General features: G+C 44.1%; 1 protein-coding gene across 23 annotated transcripts in view; it reads left to right on the top strand.

Annotated features, from left to right (window-relative positions):
* pleca (plectin a) overlaps nucleotides 1-19,296 on the top strand; it is an 83,588-nt gene that overhangs the window by 43,184 nt on the left and 21,108 nt on the right. For 6 of the 23 annotated variants that reach the window (XM_026299557.1, XM_026299555.2, XM_026299568.1 and 3 more), the window contains 12 exons: nucleotides 8,738-8,799; nucleotides 10,602-10,616; nucleotides 11,408-11,497; nucleotides 12,001-12,036; nucleotides 13,239-13,316; nucleotides 13,448-13,540; nucleotides 15,816-15,982; nucleotides 17,919-18,034; nucleotides 18,276-18,382; nucleotides 18,528-18,647; nucleotides 18,745-18,840; nucleotides 19,168-19,295. In XM_026299557.1, the coding sequence (XP_026155342.1) occupies nucleotides 8,738-8,799; nucleotides 10,602-10,616; nucleotides 11,408-11,497; nucleotides 12,001-12,036; nucleotides 13,239-13,316; nucleotides 13,448-13,540; nucleotides 15,816-15,982; nucleotides 17,919-18,034; nucleotides 18,276-18,382; nucleotides 18,528-18,647; nucleotides 18,745-18,840; nucleotides 19,168-19,295 (1,108 nt within the window). Of the gene's footprint in view, nucleotides 1-2,547; nucleotides 2,748-6,343; nucleotides 6,556-8,737; nucleotides 8,800-10,601; nucleotides 10,617-11,407; nucleotides 11,498-12,000; nucleotides 12,037-13,238; nucleotides 13,317-13,447; nucleotides 13,541-15,815; nucleotides 15,983-17,918; nucleotides 18,035-18,275; nucleotides 18,383-18,527; nucleotides 18,648-18,744; nucleotides 18,841-19,167; nucleotide 19,296 lie in introns of those variants that run through there. The other 17 variants (XM_026299556.2, XM_026299577.1, XM_026299578.2 and 14 more) reach the window with 10 other exon arrangements.

Genomic DNA, 19,296 nt, shown 5'->3' with positions numbered 1-19,296 from the left:
AAGACCTAATATGCAAATCACTGAACAAAAAAATGAAAAACACATTTATCCCCCTCGCCCCTCGAGCTATAAGATGATCTATTCTGTGAACTGCACAGCGCTGATCAAATAAAGCTGCCTGGACCAGTTGTTTGACTGGTAAATTGTGGGTAAACATTGCATTGCAAAATGACGCTGCATGTTCTCTCTGCCTTCTGTCAATATCCAGACGATTTGCATTTGAGACGATCTGCTTTCAGCGCTGCAGTGCAGACAATAAGTCTACACCCTGTACATCAGCGACGCTCAGGTTGCCTCTTTGCAGCCGCTGTCTGTACTTTAATGATGGCTTTTTAACAGAGGACGCAGGTGTCGCGTTTGATTCTGTCTGAGAGCGTGGTCGCTGTTCACGTTACAGGTCCAGTACAAATCAAACATCTGCAGTGTTTGTGCTTAATGTGGGGACACAGTTTAAGTTGAACTATAGTTTGCTGGAGCAACAAGGTGACTTTGACACAGGGGGAAGTAGGTAAAAGGGATTTTACCCAGAGCCAGGTTTATAAAAAGCCCACAGAGTGCCGCACATGGCAGCAGCCTGTGGTAGTAAACTCGACACTGTGGACCGTGGACTGTGTGTCCTGGAGACAGTCATAACAAACCACACAAGGTCTTCAGCTTTCCTTCACAAGGCCTCACACTGATCCTCATGACCTTAAAGGCTCCTGAGTGCTGTGGGTAGTTAGAGTCATTGGCACTAAGGGAATATTTGCTTTTCTAAATAATAGTTCTGCTGGTTCTGCTAGTTGTGAGCTCCTCTTCCACTCTGTCATGTGCTCCCTTGTTCTTTTGCCTTGAGATTTCCGTTGGATGTTGTATGAAGCTTTTCGAAGACTCAAAGATTAGAAAGCCCCACTCACTTCACAGCACCAGCTATAACAACGAATATGTCTAATCCATTTAGGAAGCCCCACCCAAATCTGCACCATGGACCCAGCAGACGGGCAGCTGCGTCTAAACCACAGGCCACATGCAGCACGCTGTAGGACTGGGTTTAGATCTTGGCTTGTGGTGTGCAGCTCTGACTCACTTTCCTTCCACTGTGGCAGTTAGGCTTAATGAGGGAGGACTTTTCGGGCTCTTCTCTAACTGAAAAGTGAAAAAACATGCTTTTATTGAAGGATGTCAAGTGGTGAAGACAATCCACAGCCACCATGTCCCTGCACGCCCTTCACAATAGCCAGCGTAACATAAAACATGTTAGCGGTAAACGTCTGTAGCAGGCATGTCTTGTGTCATATACAGTCAGTATATATAACACAGAGCTGGACTCAGATCTGTGTTTATGTTTCAGAGGGTGAAGAACCAGCAACGTTCCACCTCAACATGCTTCGTAAAATAATCGGAATCCTTCCTTTGTGGAAATTTGGCAAATCCTGCAGAAATCTGAGCCTCTAAGACACAGCACTTTGTCTTTCACTGCTCATTGTACGAAATTCTGCTTAGTACAACTCGGCTCAAAAAATGTGCATGTCTTCACAATCCAAGTTTAATTATTTAAAGATTGAGAACATTCATTAAGAGTTTTTGTCTGTTCTGATTCCTGTAATCCATTTTTTCATTTGTATGATGCTTTCAAAAAGCCTGTTCTCATTCCTGCACACAGGCCGTGGGTTTGCCAGCACATTTGAATGGTGATGAATAGGCCTGTTGTTGTCCAGACTGAAGCAGATGTTGGTTCTTCCTACTTTAAACATTTCAAAGTATAATATTTAGCCTATAGCTGACACTAAATGAATGAATGTGTGTGCATTAATTCTCCTTTACCAAACTTTCTTTGTGCCGAACACTTAAAGCTTGTTGTGCTTTGGTTCAGGATTGAAACTTATATCTGCTGATGTTATTTATTGGCCAAACTGCACCAGATAGTAGTTTCAAGTTCTGTAATTCCCAGGAAATGAAAGGTTTGGTATTTACAGTCACAGCTGCCAGAAGAGCCATATGGATGTGGAGTATTTTTACGGCGTTAGGCAAAGAAAGAGTGTTGGGGTTATTTATTGCCCACAGCTGCTGTGGATGTGGAGGGAAAGCGATGATTTATCGCCTGCGCTCAGCCCTTCAGTGAACAGGCACCGTGGGACAATAGCGTGGAGCGTCTCTCACCGGTCGTGATAATTACATGTCAAACTGTCTTCTCACGTTTTGCATTAAGGGCCCGGAGGGTTGTGCAACGTGGGGAGGCACGCATGCTAAAATAAGGACGTAGCGTGTAGTCCTCAGCAGTGCTTACAACCCTCTGGTCTGTGTATTTCACGGATGTCCCTCCCAGGCGCGCTGTAATGGCACAGAGCGTTTTTACGCGGCGCGCATGAAGGCGACAGCAGTGTGGAAGATGGAGCAGCCGAGAGCTCTGCAAACAAAAAGGGGCCGGACTTGTGACAAACTGTCTGCCATCTGATCCGAGCCTGTGTGGTTTTTTTTTCTCCTCCATGTGGCTCGAATCAAGGAGAGAAAAAAAAGTTGGTGCTTGTGACACACAGGAGAAATACGCGAGTCGGGGGGCGTTTTCAGCAAAGTCCAGCGCGCTGTGCATTTACGCGCAGCACAAACAGGCACCGAGATGGCTGGAGTGGAGGAAACGATGCGCGCTGCTGGGTCCTCCTGGTACGGAGGCTCGGAGCGGGACATTTTCTATCGACGAATTAATTACATTCATGAGATGAGCTGCGGAGAAGTGGGGCCTCATTTGTACAGCAGAATGTGCTGCGCAGGTAGGTCCGAGCGCTCAGGCGCCTCTCCATCTCTCAGCGGTTGTAATAGGAGGAGGTCCTGGTTGGGAGGGGCTGATGGTGATGGTGTTAACCTTTTCTAAGCCGCCACCCACAGTACAACAAGCCCCGAGGGTCAAAGGAGTGGGCGTCCAGAGGCGCGCTCTGAGGAGAGCTTTGCTAATCTTTATAATTAATGCATAACTTTTACTGCACTGTTGTCTGAGCCTTATCTAACCCCACAGGACAGCGAGGCTGACGATGTTCAGTCCTCTACATCAAACAGAGAAAGCTTTGATAACCAGAAAACTTGTTACTGTGCAGAAAAGTTCCTCTTTCCTGCTGTTGACTGTTGGATATGTCAACATGTTATGACAACCATGACTTTTTAAAATCCACAAACAACTGATGGATTCATGAAGAAGATAATTGGCTCCTAATGAACAAATGTAACATGAACGTTATGTTACAAAGGTCTCATGAGTTTTACTGATCATGAACTTGACAGTTGATTCATGGGCGGTAAGTGAAAGGACAAAGTGTCTGTAATTGGTCACATGGTGGATTCTGACATGTTAATTGCTGTTAGAAATAGTATAATAATCTTTTCCCTCTTCAGACTTTCCTCAGGGCCTTGGGGCCAAAACCCTCTTTTGTAAATGATGGACTGGCAACTTTCCTGTGTTTTTGCTGTGTTGTCATGGAAACCTCTGTGATAAATAACTCTCCCCACAAGCAGAAGTGATTGACAGTAAACGTGAGTCAACGCTGCAGGGCCGAGAGACTTGGACTGTCTTTACAGGAGTCTGAGCTCTGACTAGGGACTTGGCAGCTACTGGTTGGACACTACAGTAGATTATACTATTAAATATTCAGACTTTATTTAAATGTCTTGTAGTGCAGCTTTTCTAACAGTAGAGGGAGACAAACGGTGTTGAGCAATAAGCTTATTGTCTCTATTTGGCCTCTGTTGTCACATGTGAGGATCATAAATCCAGCAATGCACATATTTCCTTAACCTCAAGACTGTAAACACCATGTGTGGCTAATTACATCTGTTTGTCAGTACATACTGTCTGGAAATTACACTCTTATTGCAAAAGTGACTTGGAGCCCCCAGCTCTTTATAATTATGGAGGGGGAACATAATGTGGGCAGCTTTAAATGGCAGCATTGCCCTTGAAATGCCTGTGTGTTTCTGGGTTTGTTGAGTTTATTATCAATCTGCATCTCACATATTTTTCACTGCTTATCACCACCTGAGTGTGTTATCATAAGAATAAATTCCACAGTTAGAATAACAGACAGTCTTCTTCTGTGGTAGTGCATGCTTTCCTGTCATCTCCATCAAGTTGGATCTGCCCCATAATTGCCTGAGGCTTCAGTCCCTCACCTTGGCAGAGTTCCTCCCTGCACTGTCCAACCTTCATGCCATCATACACCCATCAGGAGCTGCGAGCCAGATGATGTGGTGCTGGTGAACATTCCTGTCCTCAGTGGAACTGACACCACATGCTGTCACTTGCAGAGATGAACAGACAAAGTTTTGCGGGGCGGCGGGGGTGTTATCGCAGAGAGGCGGCTTTCCCTGTTTGTGAGGAGGGCGGGCACACCCTCAGCAGGAATGTATAGAGTTGTGTGCTTCTCTAATTGTCGTTGTAAAACCTCAGTTCTCAGGTTTATCACTGCTTCATATCAGGAACAGGGAAGAGAGAGTAGAGAGAGAAGTCCACCCAGTCCTGCACTGTGGACCTGCAGCATGTTGGAGATAGTGGCTGTTTTTTTCTTTAAATTAAAAAAAGTGCTTGTGTTTCTCTGTTACGTTTTAAATATTATATTATAAATCAGTGGCGACGCTAACAGATCAGGGACTTTGAGGTTATATTTTGAGTTTAGGGATTACTTTTGTAGGTCACCTGCAGCCTGTGGACTCAGGTTGAGGTCTGGTGAAGGTGTAATATCGACAGTTTCCATTTCTCAAGTCACAACAAGCCACTTGAGTGTGTAGGCATCTGAAAAATCTCTCCTCTTCAGTCTTATGTCAGTGGCTACATGGGAAATTGATGCTCCTAAAGTTGAAAGGTGTAACAGGTAGTTCGGTGCTGTGGGGCGTGTGTGTGGTGGTGTGGAGCTGATAGTTTAGGGCATATAAAGCAATACTTTTGTTTTGGTCAGTGCTGGTCAGAGATTGTTTGTGCAGGCGACCTGTTTGAAGGGTTTTATTGCATGAAAAATATGCAAATCTAACATTTCTTTTTGCTCTCACACACTGTCCCGTCGATCCACACAGTAGCTGCTTTGTGTCTGGGATCATTTTCTGCAGCAGAGTGCTTACTCTAATAAGAGTCTTTCTAAAGCCAAGTCTTGCTGCCTCTTTTGTGTGGATCTAGTTCATTTGTGGTAGCAAGTTTGGAAATGTATCTAAAATAGTAATCCAAACCAAATGTTTGAAGGAAAAGCAAAACCTCACAGGTTGTTCTCATTAGAAATGCTCCCATCTTCCTGTTGCTGGATTTAACGCCCCAAAGAGAAATGTCTGCTGTCTCTCATGTACAGAAACAAAAGTCTCGGTGCCAGTTTCCCCATAATTGTGTCCTGGTGGAGGAAGGGCGTTCATGCTCGAGGTTTTCTTGTGATTGTACCGTGTTTCCAGTCCTTGGCTCTGTAGCCTCCTGTCCTGGTCCGTGTTTAAGAACAGTCCTTTCAGTGAGGCTGTTTGATGACGTGAAGCACATCGTGCCATCACAAACTCCCACCCCACACTCCAGCTCCAGTGGACCGATGTGGTACAGCTTGGTCTAAATTAGAAAATGCCCCTTTTCTGGATTAGTGGTGTGTGTAGTCTTTTTGAAAACAAGGAGCTGGTTGGACAAGGTGGATTTTTTTGGCAGCAGAGTTCATGTGCTTTAAGATGATGTGAGTTAAAGTTCCAGTTTCTAGGGTTAGTGTGTGGTGCTCCATTAACTCACCTGAGACAAACATTTGGACAAAGTGTGTCCAAACCTTTGACTGGTACTGTAGTAGTAAAATAACAACAAAATAAAATGTTATGAAGGTTCTCAGCAAGTTTGAAATATATCAAAATGTCAGATTGATGCAACCCAGTGACAGTGAAAATGTAGAAAATAAATCTAACATGTAATTTAGTTTGTATTTGAGGAGCTAGACAGGCAGCGTGACTGAAACTTATTCAACTGGTCAACAATCTTCTAGACGCGCTGATGCGACTTGAGGTAGATGTTTCTGTGTATTTTGATGCAGACCTGACTAATGTGTGTTTTGGCTGGGTGCTATCTCAGGGTCTTGGCTGAGGTGTGGCTTGGTGGGTTGGATTGAGGTGTGTTTAACAGGGCTAGAGGGGAATCTTCCCTCTCTCCCTCTCTCTCAACAGACCACTGTGTTAAATGACAGCTTCTGACATCGTAGCCTGCAGGCAAGCATTTTGCAAGAGCTGGTGAAAAAAAAAAAAAAACATGTGAGAGACAACACATGGAGAAAGGAAGGAAAAAACGGAGTAAGGTTTGTGTTCAGGAACTGAATCAGTGACTGGAACACTCCCATTTAGCTGCAGGATCCCTGACTATGAAGCAGAGTTTCAGGCAATAAGAAGAAGTGGAAGTTTCATGCAATAGACAGCATCGTCTCTCAGCCTGCAGTGGCCTTTGTTTGGGTTTTGATCACTGAGTTGGTGCCAGCATGGCAATGGAGCGGGGATTCAGGAACTACTCCTCTGACAGTGTGGGGAGTGACGGGGTCTTCTTTGAGGAATGCCACTACCAGGGGATGCTCAAGGCCATGGACAGCAGGAAAGGTAGAGTTTGCCTGCTTTGCACTTACCGAGTCTTTTTTATTTTACTGCATTTAAACTCTTTGATTTGGAAAAATAACCTGACAAGTTCACTTTGCAGTTTTTAATGTCTGAGTTAGAGCAGAGTCCGGTTCTGTCTGTGGTGGTCGTCTGCCTCCTTTTTATCCAACGGGCCACACCTCTTCATGTGTCAGGGCTTTTCCTCTTTTTATTGGCCAAGTGGACCAACACGCATTTTGAGTCAAAAGACAGAAAAAAAAAATCAGCTTCTCTTCCCACATTGTAGAACTGAAACATAACGTTGCAGTTTGCATTGCAGTCATTTTTAGCTGTTTAAGAAATTCATAATAAAGGTTTTTCCTCCCGAATGCTAAAAACAAAGTTCTCTTAGAAAACACGATGATTTGCTGGTATCGGGCAGCCACTCTGCAGTGAGCACAGAAGAATGTGCTTTCAGGAGAGCTGATGTCTCTCACCTTATCTTCGAAGCTGCTTTGACTGAGTGGATTAAAGGATACATGCACGGCTCAGTCTGAAGCTCCAGGCTACAAAACGCAGCCAAGCAAACACATTATTTGCCAGATGGATCAGCAGAGTTTGTTTTTCTGTATCAAATTTAATCAGACTTGTCCAACCTGGATGCAAAGTCGGGCATTTAGGATCTAATGAAATAGCAGAATATTTGGCTTTTGAGGTATTTCCACTTCTCTGTTTCATGTCTGAAACAATAACTAGTGTGTTTGTGAGTCATCTACATAATGCTGCCCTGAACTGGGCGTTGGCACCACGGCGTGTCCTCTTCTTCTTTGGTTTCTCTGTTCCCTTTTCATTTGATAACTTCTGTTACATTATCTTTGATCTCAGGGCTGATCCTGATAAATACACTCAGGCTCTTCACACTGTGCCTCTTGTTTAAAAAAAAAAAAAAAAAAAAAAAAAAAACAAGCACAATGGTTTTCAGTGTCTCGTTAGGTTCAAACGCTGCAGCCATAGGTCACATTGTATTAAATCATATTTGTGAAAAAGCAGCATGTGTTAGAGAAAGTCATCATTTACTGAAGCACTTTGGTGAAAAGACGGAAGCGTCCACTCTCAACTGTTGCCGCATGGTTGATAGAGTTTGGGGAAAACATTGCATGACATATACAGCATGTATGCTGGTATGTGAGGGCCTTGTTTGGAATAATCAAACTGTGAAATCAAAACCAAAACAGTGCCAGTCTTGCAAGACAGGACATGTTCCTGTAGAGGTGCTAATCCGAGGGATGTCAGAGTAATAGACTCACGTTTCCTCGACATGTACGACGTCTTCTCTGTGTTTAAACCCTCATTAAGAGAGTACAGCTCACTGAATCATCGGCAACATCCTCTGGTTTCTGGGTTTGGACGGGCTCAAATATTTGTCAGACTGTCTGTAACTATGGGAAAGTCATAGAAACTTTTATTTTTATCTGGGAGATGTTTCCCTGTAGGTTCTCATCAAATGTGGGACCAGAACTGTGGTTTTGAATGATACTGTTTACTGTCTAGGGGTCAGGACCTTCTTAGGGGTCACTAAATAAATCATAGGGGTTGTGGGATGACAAAGAATGGAAAAACATACAAAAACATCTGATTCTGCAACACAAACTGCTTATTTTATTGATTTCAAACTATTTCTTGCCTTGTTTTTATGGATTATCAGATTTCAGTCTAAACTAAATCACCATGTGAACTAAAAGTTACTGTAATTCACTGTGACCTGCAGCCTGGGACAGTCGGAAAGTAGACTTTGTTTTCTTAGAGACCAAGACGTTTGGGAAGAATCGTAACTCAGTTACTGTGTGAACAAAATCAACTTGCAGACGCTTGAAATTGTCTTGAAATAGGTGAAAATCAGTCTTAGTCTTATTGCTCAGTAATCAGAGATTTTATTTCCCGCACCTGGACAGTCAGGTTTGCATTAGTGATTAATTATTAATGATAGACTTTTTTACCGTATTGTTTTATTAGAAGCCTTCTCAGCAAGCCTCACTGGAGCCAACAGCTAATAACATCTTCAGATCCTGATCGCAACAACAGCAGCAACAGATGATCTGTAGGCATGTGTTGTGTCTCTGTAGGCAGAGCTGCAGCACTCTGACAGAAATGGGACAAATCACACAGTCGGTTAAACTGAGCTTCTGTTTTTTCTCTCTCTCTACAGATGAAAGAGACCGAGTTCAGAAAAAGACTTTCACAAAATGGGTGAACAAGCACCTGGTGAAGGTAAGATCCCACACGTTTTATTTTCCTACAGCTAAGATACTTCCAAAATTCTAAATTTATTTGTGTGTTCATCTAGAGACTATAAATCAAAGACAGGAGGACTTCAGCTGCCTTTACGATCCCGTAAAAGTTGTTTACTTGCATAAACCACCTGGTTACAATGGCTGAAATTACACAAACACGCCTCGTCCAGAGATTCTGGCCTGTCTGGTCTGGGCCTCGCTGCTGGAAACACTTATCTGAAAGCAACAGCAGATAAACTGGGAGGAGACAACAAAGCGACATCAGATTTGGAGTCACTGCACATCTGTTTAGTCAGAAAGTGAGAGCTTCTGGAAAAGGCACATTTATACACACCGCTGCTCCACACAATCAAGCCCCACATGCTCTTTGCGTTGGCCGTCCTGTATGCGTGTGAGGGAGTGAGGTAAGAACACCTGGCCTCACTTTAGCCGGCGCTCAGGAAAAGTGGTGCCGTGGGCCGAGCTCTCTCAGGTTTCACATCTGGGCTGCAGACCGTCAGGGAGACTCCTGTCGTGCTCAGTTCTCTGGCAGTCGTGATACTGTAAACCTGAATAAGTGTTTCTGGGCCAGGACACTTAAAAAGGAAAAACCCCTCGTGTGTAACGTGCAGTCCCCTGATCTAAGATGTCGGGTGGAGAAAGCTACAGATACTAAATATAACAGATATTTTCTGCATTAATTCATTGACAGAAACTGTTGATCATTTATGTGATTTATTGAGCCAAAGAGCCAAACACTCACTGGTTCCAGCTTCTGAAATGTGAGGATTTCCTGCTTGTTAGGTTTTTTTAATGACTTTTGTCCTGTTGGGGATACAAAACATGCACTTTGACGGCATCACCCTGAGGTCTGGGAACTTGTCATGGATGAATCGGCAACACTAATTCACTTTGCCAAATGCCATCCGCACAGAGCCCACTGTGCAGCCCTCAGTCTGGTGATTTGTCAGACCCACGGTGATTCAGTTTCCTGTCATACATGACAAAGCGAAAAACAGATCCTCTGATTTGAGAAGCTGGAACCAGAAAATGTTTGTGTTTGCTTAGAAAATGGACTTGAAAGATTTAAAGTGACACCCATTTATTTAGTGTAACACTGAGAAACATGAGGGTTAAAGTCACATCTGCTGTATGTCGCTCTGTACAGACTAACAGACTGAAGCTTTGAGACCGCCGTACCTGGAGTGTGACAGATCCTTGTTTCCACACAGGAACTGAAGTGTCTGCTGTCGTGCACGTGCGTCCTGAGACACGGGGCTCAGTCTGACATGGCTCACAGGCTTTGCTGTCAGACACTGTTTCTTTTTACTTTGTTGGAAAATCCCTCAGATTTGGGTCCAGCAGACTAAACCCCCTCGAGGTGTTTTGGACTTGGCCTCTAAACAGAATCATGAGTTTAGGCCATGAGGGCAGGAAGCTGAGTTCTCGTGGTCGGCCGTCTCAAAGTGCCATCTGCTGTAGCTTCTCTTACGTCTCACTTTACATCGAGCAGAATGAAAACCAGACGTTTTTATTTCATCCTACTGCAAACAGAAGCAGAGCAGGAGAGCTGGGGGTGTGTACATTCACAGAAAGAACATGAGAAACACTTTGATTTCTTCTTTTATTGTTGTTTCAGAGGAAGGAGGCATTAAAATAAACGACTGTCTGTGTCTTAACATCTGTCAAATCAAGTCTGTGCATTTGTTCTCTTCCCTCACGAATCCCGACAGTTTTATATCTTCTCACATCAAACTGTTTCTTCTTTCCATCTTTCATCCTCCCATCCTTTCCCACCAGCACTGGAAGACGGAGGTAGGTGTCTGTGAGCAGAGTGCTGAGTGGACTCGTATTCATTTCTGCCTGCATGTCTGTGTTCACATTTCTCCCCTCTCGCCCCATATTTGACCTCACTGCTCCTCTCACCTCCTTCCCCTCATTTGAAGACTTTTCTAACTGCTGTACGAGCTTTGTCTGCAGTGCAACTCGTCTTTACATGTTCTGTTACTGCTTTTACACCAGCTCAGCCCAAACATTGCAGATATGTTAACGTCTGTAACGCAGTGAGGGCCGTGCATGTCGTTTGCAGGTACTTTCACAATTAAACAAATCCCAATGGAAAATCCATTAATTTGTAGCTTTGGATCTAATTTTTGTTGGTTTGGATTTAACATTTACCTCAACATGTCGTACCTACAGTGGTTACAGCCAACATGAGTGGTCTCAGCTCTGAAGAAGCCGCTCAGATAATCCACGTCAACTGGCTGATTGTTAACCTGCTGCGTCACCCAGTTCTGTACAAAACTGTTCCAATAGAACCCGGGTTGTAAAAGCAAAACAAAAAAACATGGAGCAGTTTATTTCACATTAGCTCCAGTCCCTCGCTGCCCTGTGGTCACATTCTTCTCTTCGGGGTTTGCTTTTTAAGGTAGTAAGTTAAACGTGTCTGCGTCTACTGAGAAAGTCCTTGTCGGTCAGTGTTCAGCTCAGCAGCTGCTTATATTGTGCCGATACAAAGCACAACAGGAGCTGAATGAAACAAGGATTTTCCGACGTGTGTGAGTGAAATATCACTGAAACACTGACTCTCCTCTCTGCCCTTCCAGGCCCAGAGACACGTCACAGACCTGTACGAGGACCTGAGAGATGGACACAACCTCATCTCCCTGCTGGAGGTGCTCTCTGGAGAGACGCTGGTGAGCTCCGTCCATCTTTGAACCTCAGACAATAGAACATGTGGTTCTGTAAACCCAGTCCTGTCCAGACCTTTCTTCTTCTCCCTGCTCTCTGGTCCTGCTGCTTTTATTTGCTGTCATAGCTGTTCTACTGTCCAGTCTTCTCTTTGTAACCCGAAGTGGTCTCAGTGTTTATCTGGGTCAAATGTTACTCTCTGGGCGTCTTGTCTCCACTCGTGCATGTGTTGAATTTGATTCTCTACAGATTTTTGTACATTTCAGTACATGCTGAGTTTATGCACATCTTTTTTTACTTTCCTTACCTTACCTTTTGGGAACACACCTTGTGGTGCTGTAGCTTTAAAACACTAATTTTCATTCTTTGCTTCCATCTTGTAACCTTTCTGCACTGACTTGTTTGACCCCTGGTTTTTCCTTTATCTAATTCCTGTTTGCTGACCTTTGCCCTGACCTTTCCCCCTGTGCCTCTGCCTTCCTCTCTTGCGATGCTCTTGCTGTGGTAGCCGAGGGAACGTGACGTTGTGAGGAACGTGCGGTTGGTGAGTGGCGCCTGGACTGTGGCTGGCCGCCTCCTCGGGCGTGGCATGTGTCACCACCCCAGGTGGCTGCTGGGTTGTGCATGATGACAGTCACACTCCCTGTCCCTCTTTGTGTCAGACATCGCCCGCTTCCATTTTACCTGTGAGCTCTCAGTGTCAGGCATCACCACAGGAGATAAGTAGTGGTTTTAGTGGAGTCACTTCCACAGTCATGGCTTATTTTAGCGATATATTTAACAAAACACATCATTTAAATGAATGTTAACATGATGATTTTGTTAAGAATAGAAGAGAATTACAGTCTGTTGGGATATTACTGTTAATTCCCGTCTGGTTAAAGGACCATACCGTCAATCTGAGGGAGCCTGTGCATCTGGCTGCAAAACAAAATCTTCAATCTAAACATTAACATTTTCTCTGCTACGTCTTCTGATTTCCTAACACGGTTCTTGATCCTTGAACACACTAACAAAGACTTTTTTTTCTGATGTCCCTGCACCTGCATTAACAGGCAATCAGGATAAATTTAGTTTAAAAAAGTTTAGAAGTATGGAACTGATCTCTTATACTCTGCATAACGTAGAAATTCCCGGCATGGTTCTTTTAATATTTCTAAGTGGAGCTGTCTAGGGTCAAACAAGGTTGGCAAGTACTGGGTCCCCTCAGTGTCCTGAAAGCAGAGACCAAATTGTCATCACTGCAGGCTGACATGTGGACTAATTCTGCAACAGAGCTTGAGACTGGCTGAAAGCTTTCATCTTGGAGTGCATGTCATGGCCATCACCCCTGGGGTAACTCCGTCCTGGGCAGGCTTAGAAAGCGTAGATGACAGTGTATGACGTAAAGATGATTCATTAGGTGCAGTAATAGCTGATGAGAAAATGAGGTTTGTGAGTGAAATTGGGGAGAATCACTCATATCGCTTTTCACTCATTATCATGCTTTCACCTGCAGACATCTTGGCTGGGTTTCTAATGTCATGTAGGGTCAGATCTGATGAAGGTCTGTCCAAACTGCTCTGATCACAACCATGCAGAATCTAAATCACACTTCAGTTTCTCCGACCATGACTGTTAATGGTTTTATAGAGCAGAATAGATCTTTGTTTGTTTCTGGCCACTGAAATACCTGATGTTGCTGTTGGTTGATCTTTTGAGCTTCGTGTGTTTTCTCCTCCTGATGTTGGGTGTCATCTCTTGCAGCCACGGGAGAAAGGCCGCATGCGCTTCCACAAGCTGCAGAATGTACAAATCGCCTTGGACTTTCTCAAACACAGACAGGTCAGTAAAGAAGGACAGGATGTTGAATGCATGTTCATACAATATGACGCATGGCAGCAAATCTGCTTTTCATGTGTTAACTCTCATCTGTGCAGACAGACTGACTGACCGTGGTATCTACATGTTTTCAGGTCAAACTGGTCAACATCAGGAATGATGACATTGCAGATGGCAACCCCAAACTGACACTGGGGCTGATATGGACAATCATCCTTCACTTCCAGGTAACGCTGGACACATTTAAGGGCTAATTCTGCTGTAAATTACAGTAATGATGGCAGGGAACAACTGGGGATTAGAAATGAGAAACAAAACAAAAACTCAGTCAGTTATTTAGATTAAATTGAAATTTCTTTTTAGATGCATTCAGAGTGAAGTGACTGTTCACAGGTCAACCACAAGCCCTGATCCACACGTGTTTGTCTTTCAAGCTGCACATTAGATCAAATTCTTCCACTGTATGACTAACATGCATTTTGTGCTGTTTACCTTATTTTACATCGTGAGTGGTTTGCTTCTGCAGTATGATGAGGAGAATCAGCTTCAGCAGAGCCTGATGTTGACACAACAGTTACAGTGCAGGGGAGTCCAATCATTTCCAGATGGGCTTTATTGGACATTTGGCAGCACTTTGGCTCTTATGCTTCTCAAGTCCTTCAGTGCACGAAGAGTAAACACCGAAAGAAGCTGTTCATTCATTTTTAAAGAAGCAGGCTGTGCAGCTCTGTAGGCTGAATGTAACCCACCTATACGGGGTTCATCCATTCTTAAAAATAAAGGGTTTAAAATAGCCTGGACCACCTGCGGCAGAACAAGCCACATCAGAGGAAAGCGTTCATCAGTGGGCAGATGTGTTCCTGATGTGAGGAGTCATGTCTGGATATTCTCTTAGCAGATGGTGTGGGACTGCATGGAGATTCTTTGATGTTATGATGGTTATGATGGTTATGTTGGGATGTGGACGTGGGATCCTTTTCCTGGTCTCTGTGTGACTCAGTGATTCCCATGTGAAAGCGGGCAGCAGGCGTTGGCGTGGCAGCTTCCAGCAGAGTCATCTGTTTTTTATAAAACTGAACTGTAATCAGTTTCTGTATGTAATGGAGCATAAATGTAAATATCTTACAGGCTGGACACTTTGTCTTTGCTGTTCGAGTAATAAAACCAAATACATCTGTGATTCCTGCAAAACAAACCCATAATCTCTTTGTTCTGCCACATGCTAGTCATCGCAAACAATAGTGAGTTTCCTCTGTGCTCCCCAGGTGCAGCTCGCAGCTTACTAATACACAGGTGACTGACTTAAATAACAGGCTGAAAGGCTGCGAGGGTGGAGGTCCGGTTTCCATTGACTTTCTTAGTCATTTTGTGCCTGTGTCCACATTCAGCACCAGGGTTTCCCCTCTGGAGGAAAAATAGCAGAAGGAAGAAATGCCTCCTTTTTTCCCTCCTCCACCCTTTCCTGCAAAAAAAAAAGAGAAGCTACATGTGAAATAATTTGTCTGCAGTGACTCACCAGCAAACCCCAAAATACTGCAATTATTGTTGTGCAGCAGTAATAAAGCAGAACCTGTTCCAGTAGGAGAAATGTATCAGTGCAGCCTTCATGTGCTGCATTATCTCCAGCTGCTGCACTTCAGTTTTTGTGAGATTATCTGTGGGTAAAATCACAGTACTAAAAAAACACACACACACACAAGAGAAGTCTGGATCTGATTGGAGCGATGAGTCGGTGGAGTTTTCTGCAACAAGCCAAGTCAAATAATCGAGTTTAAAAAAATATACAGTTAAATTTCAAGTCTTCCTGTGATTGTTCTGTTTATGACGTGTGCTTAGATTTGGAGACAGCCCCACCTTTCTGTTACATCAAGCAGAGCAAAACAAACACACCTCATAGGTACTTCCTTCACATACCACCATGTTTACATCTCATTACAGCTGATACATAGCACAGTCAGTTCTATACTCAGTGAGTCATCTGACTGGAAAACCATATAGCTAAGGGACTTTTACATGTGACTCATAGCTTGATGAAAAAGAGGAATTTTCCTGTGGAGTTGAGATTCATTTGTTTAAAACATTGACTTACAGCAGCCACAGAGTTTAAGATCTTTTTTTGTTTAAAGAATTGTAAAATCCGTGAGTCAGAGATGTTTTCTGTGTTTCATGGATTCATGGATTTCTTGTGCCCCTCAAATGAAAGTGGTGGTTTGTGTTTGAGGTTGAAAATGTCTGGAAGAAATTAGCAGGCAGACTGGAAAAAGTGTTTCTTTGCCATTGAAGTAACACTCCAATCACATCTAATAAAGTCAATAGAAAGTTGCATGACTTGATGAAAAATTGACCTCATCATGAAAACATGTGACCTTTATGAAGAATCCTGTTTTGTTTGTTGGTGGTTTCATTTTGTCACCTATGCTAATAATATTTCTGCGTGCCAAATGTTTAAACCACTCTGTGATTGAAATGTGTATCACTGACCGCTCACACCGTCCCCTTCAGATCTCGGACATTCAGGTGAACGGTCAGTCTGACGACATGACGGCCAAAGAGAAGCTGCTGCTGTGGTCTCAGAGGATGGTGGAGGGATACCAGGGCCTGCGCTGTGACAACTTCACCACCAGCTGGAGGGATGGCAAGCTCTTCAACGCCATCATACACAAACACAGGTGAGACCCTCAGACCGCCAAGATAGATGTGTTACCATAAGGTGTCTCGCTCAGGAGCATTCAGCATTTAACCTTTAACTTAACCGCCCATGTGTAGAAAAGACGTGCTTGTGATAAAAGGACTACAAACGACACAGAAACATTTTCTGGTTTGAAGAGCTTGTCTGGACTCGGGTTCCTGTAACACCGTAGGACATGAATTTTACACTCAGTTTTAAAAAGGGCTTTTCTGTGACCCTTTGCATATTTCTGGTTACTGTCTGTTTTTTATTTATTGCAGTACATTCAGGGAACAGAAAACCAAAGTTCTGTTTTGAGTTTTACCGTAGCACACTTGGCTTGTCAGGACAAATGTTGGTTATTATAAATCAAAAACCGAAAGAGTTTGTCAGATGGTTCCTGAGCAAACGTCTTCTGGTAACACGTTCGGTTACCTCATCTATTTGCATTAAGAAGGATTACACTATAATGTGGATGTTAGAGCCCTTTGTGTTAAATATACGTAACAGACCATAATTAGAGGTTCAATTAGCCATACTTAAGTAAAAATATGGAGCAGAGTGATGCACACACACACACACACACACACACACACACACACACACACTGAGAAATAGGTTTTGCAAATTTCTGTAGAGGCTTTTATACTTTTTCTGCTGTAAAAACTTCTAATCAACTTCTAACCATTAAATTTAAAAGTGTTTATTTTGGGTGGAGTGCACAAACAAACAGGCCCTGCAGCGCTGCCACATCATCCAGCCCAGGAATTACACAGCGCTTGAGTTGGCATCATTCAATGTGAAAAGACGAGAGTGTTTTCTTTGACAGTGTGGGTGTATCACACTAATTTCAGAAAAGGTACCCTGGAGCTACGCTCACTGGAGGCTCGGCAGGTTGTAGCATAACACAGGTACGCTAACCGCTCTGCCACAGATTCCTTCGTAGCAGAGGAAGAAGGACGTGCAGAGGTTTAACAGCTGCAGCGTAGAGTTTTACCAATGAGCGACTGAAACACTAATCTGAGCAAAGACTATTGGAATGAATCAGGAATTACCAGTGGACTGACTCCAGGATGAAGTCCTTCTTAAAGCTGCCATAGCTTTGATATATATTTTTTTATAACTTATGCAACATTTTGACTCCACTCATTTGGAAACGTTGAATACGTGACGGTTACTACCATGTTGACCTTAAAGAGGAAGTTCCGCACAAAGAGACGTCAGAACAGTGTCTCCAGCAGCACAGCGGGCTCCATCAGCGACCTGGAGGACAGGGTGGTCATGCTGTGTGAGGACATTCCCGCTGAAAACTCCTTCGACTCGGGCCGAGGATCCCAAAGCCCCGGGGCCTGCTCCAGTCAAGGGTCCCACAGCGAGGAGCAGGAGTCGGGATCAGAACCTCAAATCATCCAGCACGGCAGGGACAGATCGTCCTCCAGCCAGGACTGCTTTGTAGAGAGAGAATCACCAGCACACAAAGAATACTACGTCCAGAGAGCTGTGCAGATGTACTGATACATGTTCAGATTTGGTGTTTTTGTAAAAATCATCCTCAGTTCAGCAGAATTTACTGTAAAATCTGATTCTTCAGACTAATCCTCCTCTTTGGTATTTCTGGGCATGAGATGCACTGCTAGTGATGAGATGCTCTGTACTTGTGCCTACATGTTATTAGTGCAGCCATCTTCCTGGCACTCTAACGCAGTGGATCTGTCGTCTTTGTGTAGAAGTTGGGGAGGACTCCTGTTTTTGCTTGTCCTTTCTGGTATCAGGAAGACCATCCTGCTCAGGATCAGCCTTCCCTCAGCAGCATTAGATATGAAATATGTCACATATGTTTTTTAACAGCTGTCAGTGTGGCTGCAGGTTTTCTGTCTCACTGACGCGTGTTTTAAAAAGTTGACTCAGTGTTCTCTGTGGCTGGTTGCTGTCTACAGGCCCACTCTGATCGACATGAGTCAGGTGTACCGACAGAGCAACCAGGAGAACCTGGAGCAGGCCTTCAGCGTGGCAGAAAGAGAGCTGGGCGCCACCAGACTGCTGGACCCTGAAGGTGAGACACACTTCAGCAGCACTTTGAATATTTGAGCCTGTGTGCAGTTTCCCTTCCTTTTTTTAGTATTGTTAAAACCAACACAAATGACATTACTGTGTGCAGCCTTCAGTGAAAGCATGTTATTTCTTTGGTTTTCACATACTGAGTTCAGTGAGTGCACAGATCTAGTAAATCACAAAAGGTTAATTTAGCTTCACTCCTCTTTCCTTTTGATTTGAAAGCTTTTTTCTCTCCACAGATGTGGACGTGCCTCATCCAGATGAGAAATCCATCATCACATACGTCTCGTCTCTGTACGATGCCATGCCCAGGGTACCAGATGTTCAGGATGGTGTCAAAGCCAATGTAAATCCTCCTCTTCTTCATCAGCTTCTTCATCTTTCCTCCAGCTCAGCAATGCACATCTGATTCTCCGCACTGTAAAGAGTAGTAGGAGGATTTTTATCCTGCAGTGTTTCAAGTTGAGCCTGTTTGTGTGTCTGTTCTGCAGGAGTTGGAGCTGCGTTGGCAGGAGTATTATGAGCTGGTCACCATGCTGCTGCAGTGGATCCGTCACCACATCCTCGTCTTTGAGGAGAGGAAGTTTCCCACCAGCTATGAGGAGATTGAGGTGAGTGGGTCTAGACTGTAATCCCAACACAACAAAACACAACATCACAATAGTCATGAAGAAGCTGAAACTGATCCATCCCTTTTCTGGTCTGCAGGTTCTTTGGCGTCAGTTCCTGAAGTTCAAGGAAACAGAGCTCCCTGCGAAGGAGTCCGACAAGAACCGCTCCAAACACATCTTCAAGTCTTTTGAGGTGAGCCCTCTCAGAGCCGCTCTTCAGGAAAGTCTGCGGTCCACGGGATGGTTTGAAGGCTACGTCTGTACTGTACAGAGATGTTCACAACATGTGCTAAGAATCCTTAAAGTTGAAATGATGACGGCATCTTTGTCCAGAGACAAATTCCAGTTTTGCACTTGACTTTTTGCCTGTGGGACACGAGCACAAGAGAGACAAAGAGGAACATTCACAGACTGATGGATATAAATGTTTAATACACCTATCAATTATTCTAATGTTTATTTCTGCTGATGTCTCTACAGCTGTGTAACTGCAGTTGACTGTGTGGTTGTTGTTCTGCAGGGTGCAGTCCAGGCAGGACATGTCAAGGTGCCACCAGGTTACCATCCCTTTGACGTGGAGAAGGAATGGGGTCGTCTGCACGTCGCCATACTGGAGAGGGAGCGCCTCCTCAGGACAGAATTTGAGAGG

The sequence above is a fragment of the Mastacembelus armatus genome, chromosome 11 (genome assembly GCF_900324485.2).
Source record: "Mastacembelus armatus chromosome 11, fMasArm1.2, whole genome shotgun sequence".
NCBI lineage: Eukaryota > Metazoa > Chordata > Actinopteri > Synbranchiformes > Mastacembelidae > Mastacembelus > Mastacembelus armatus.
The sequence above is the reverse complement of the archived record's forward strand: the minus strand, read 5'-3'. Positions and strand labels throughout refer to the sequence as shown.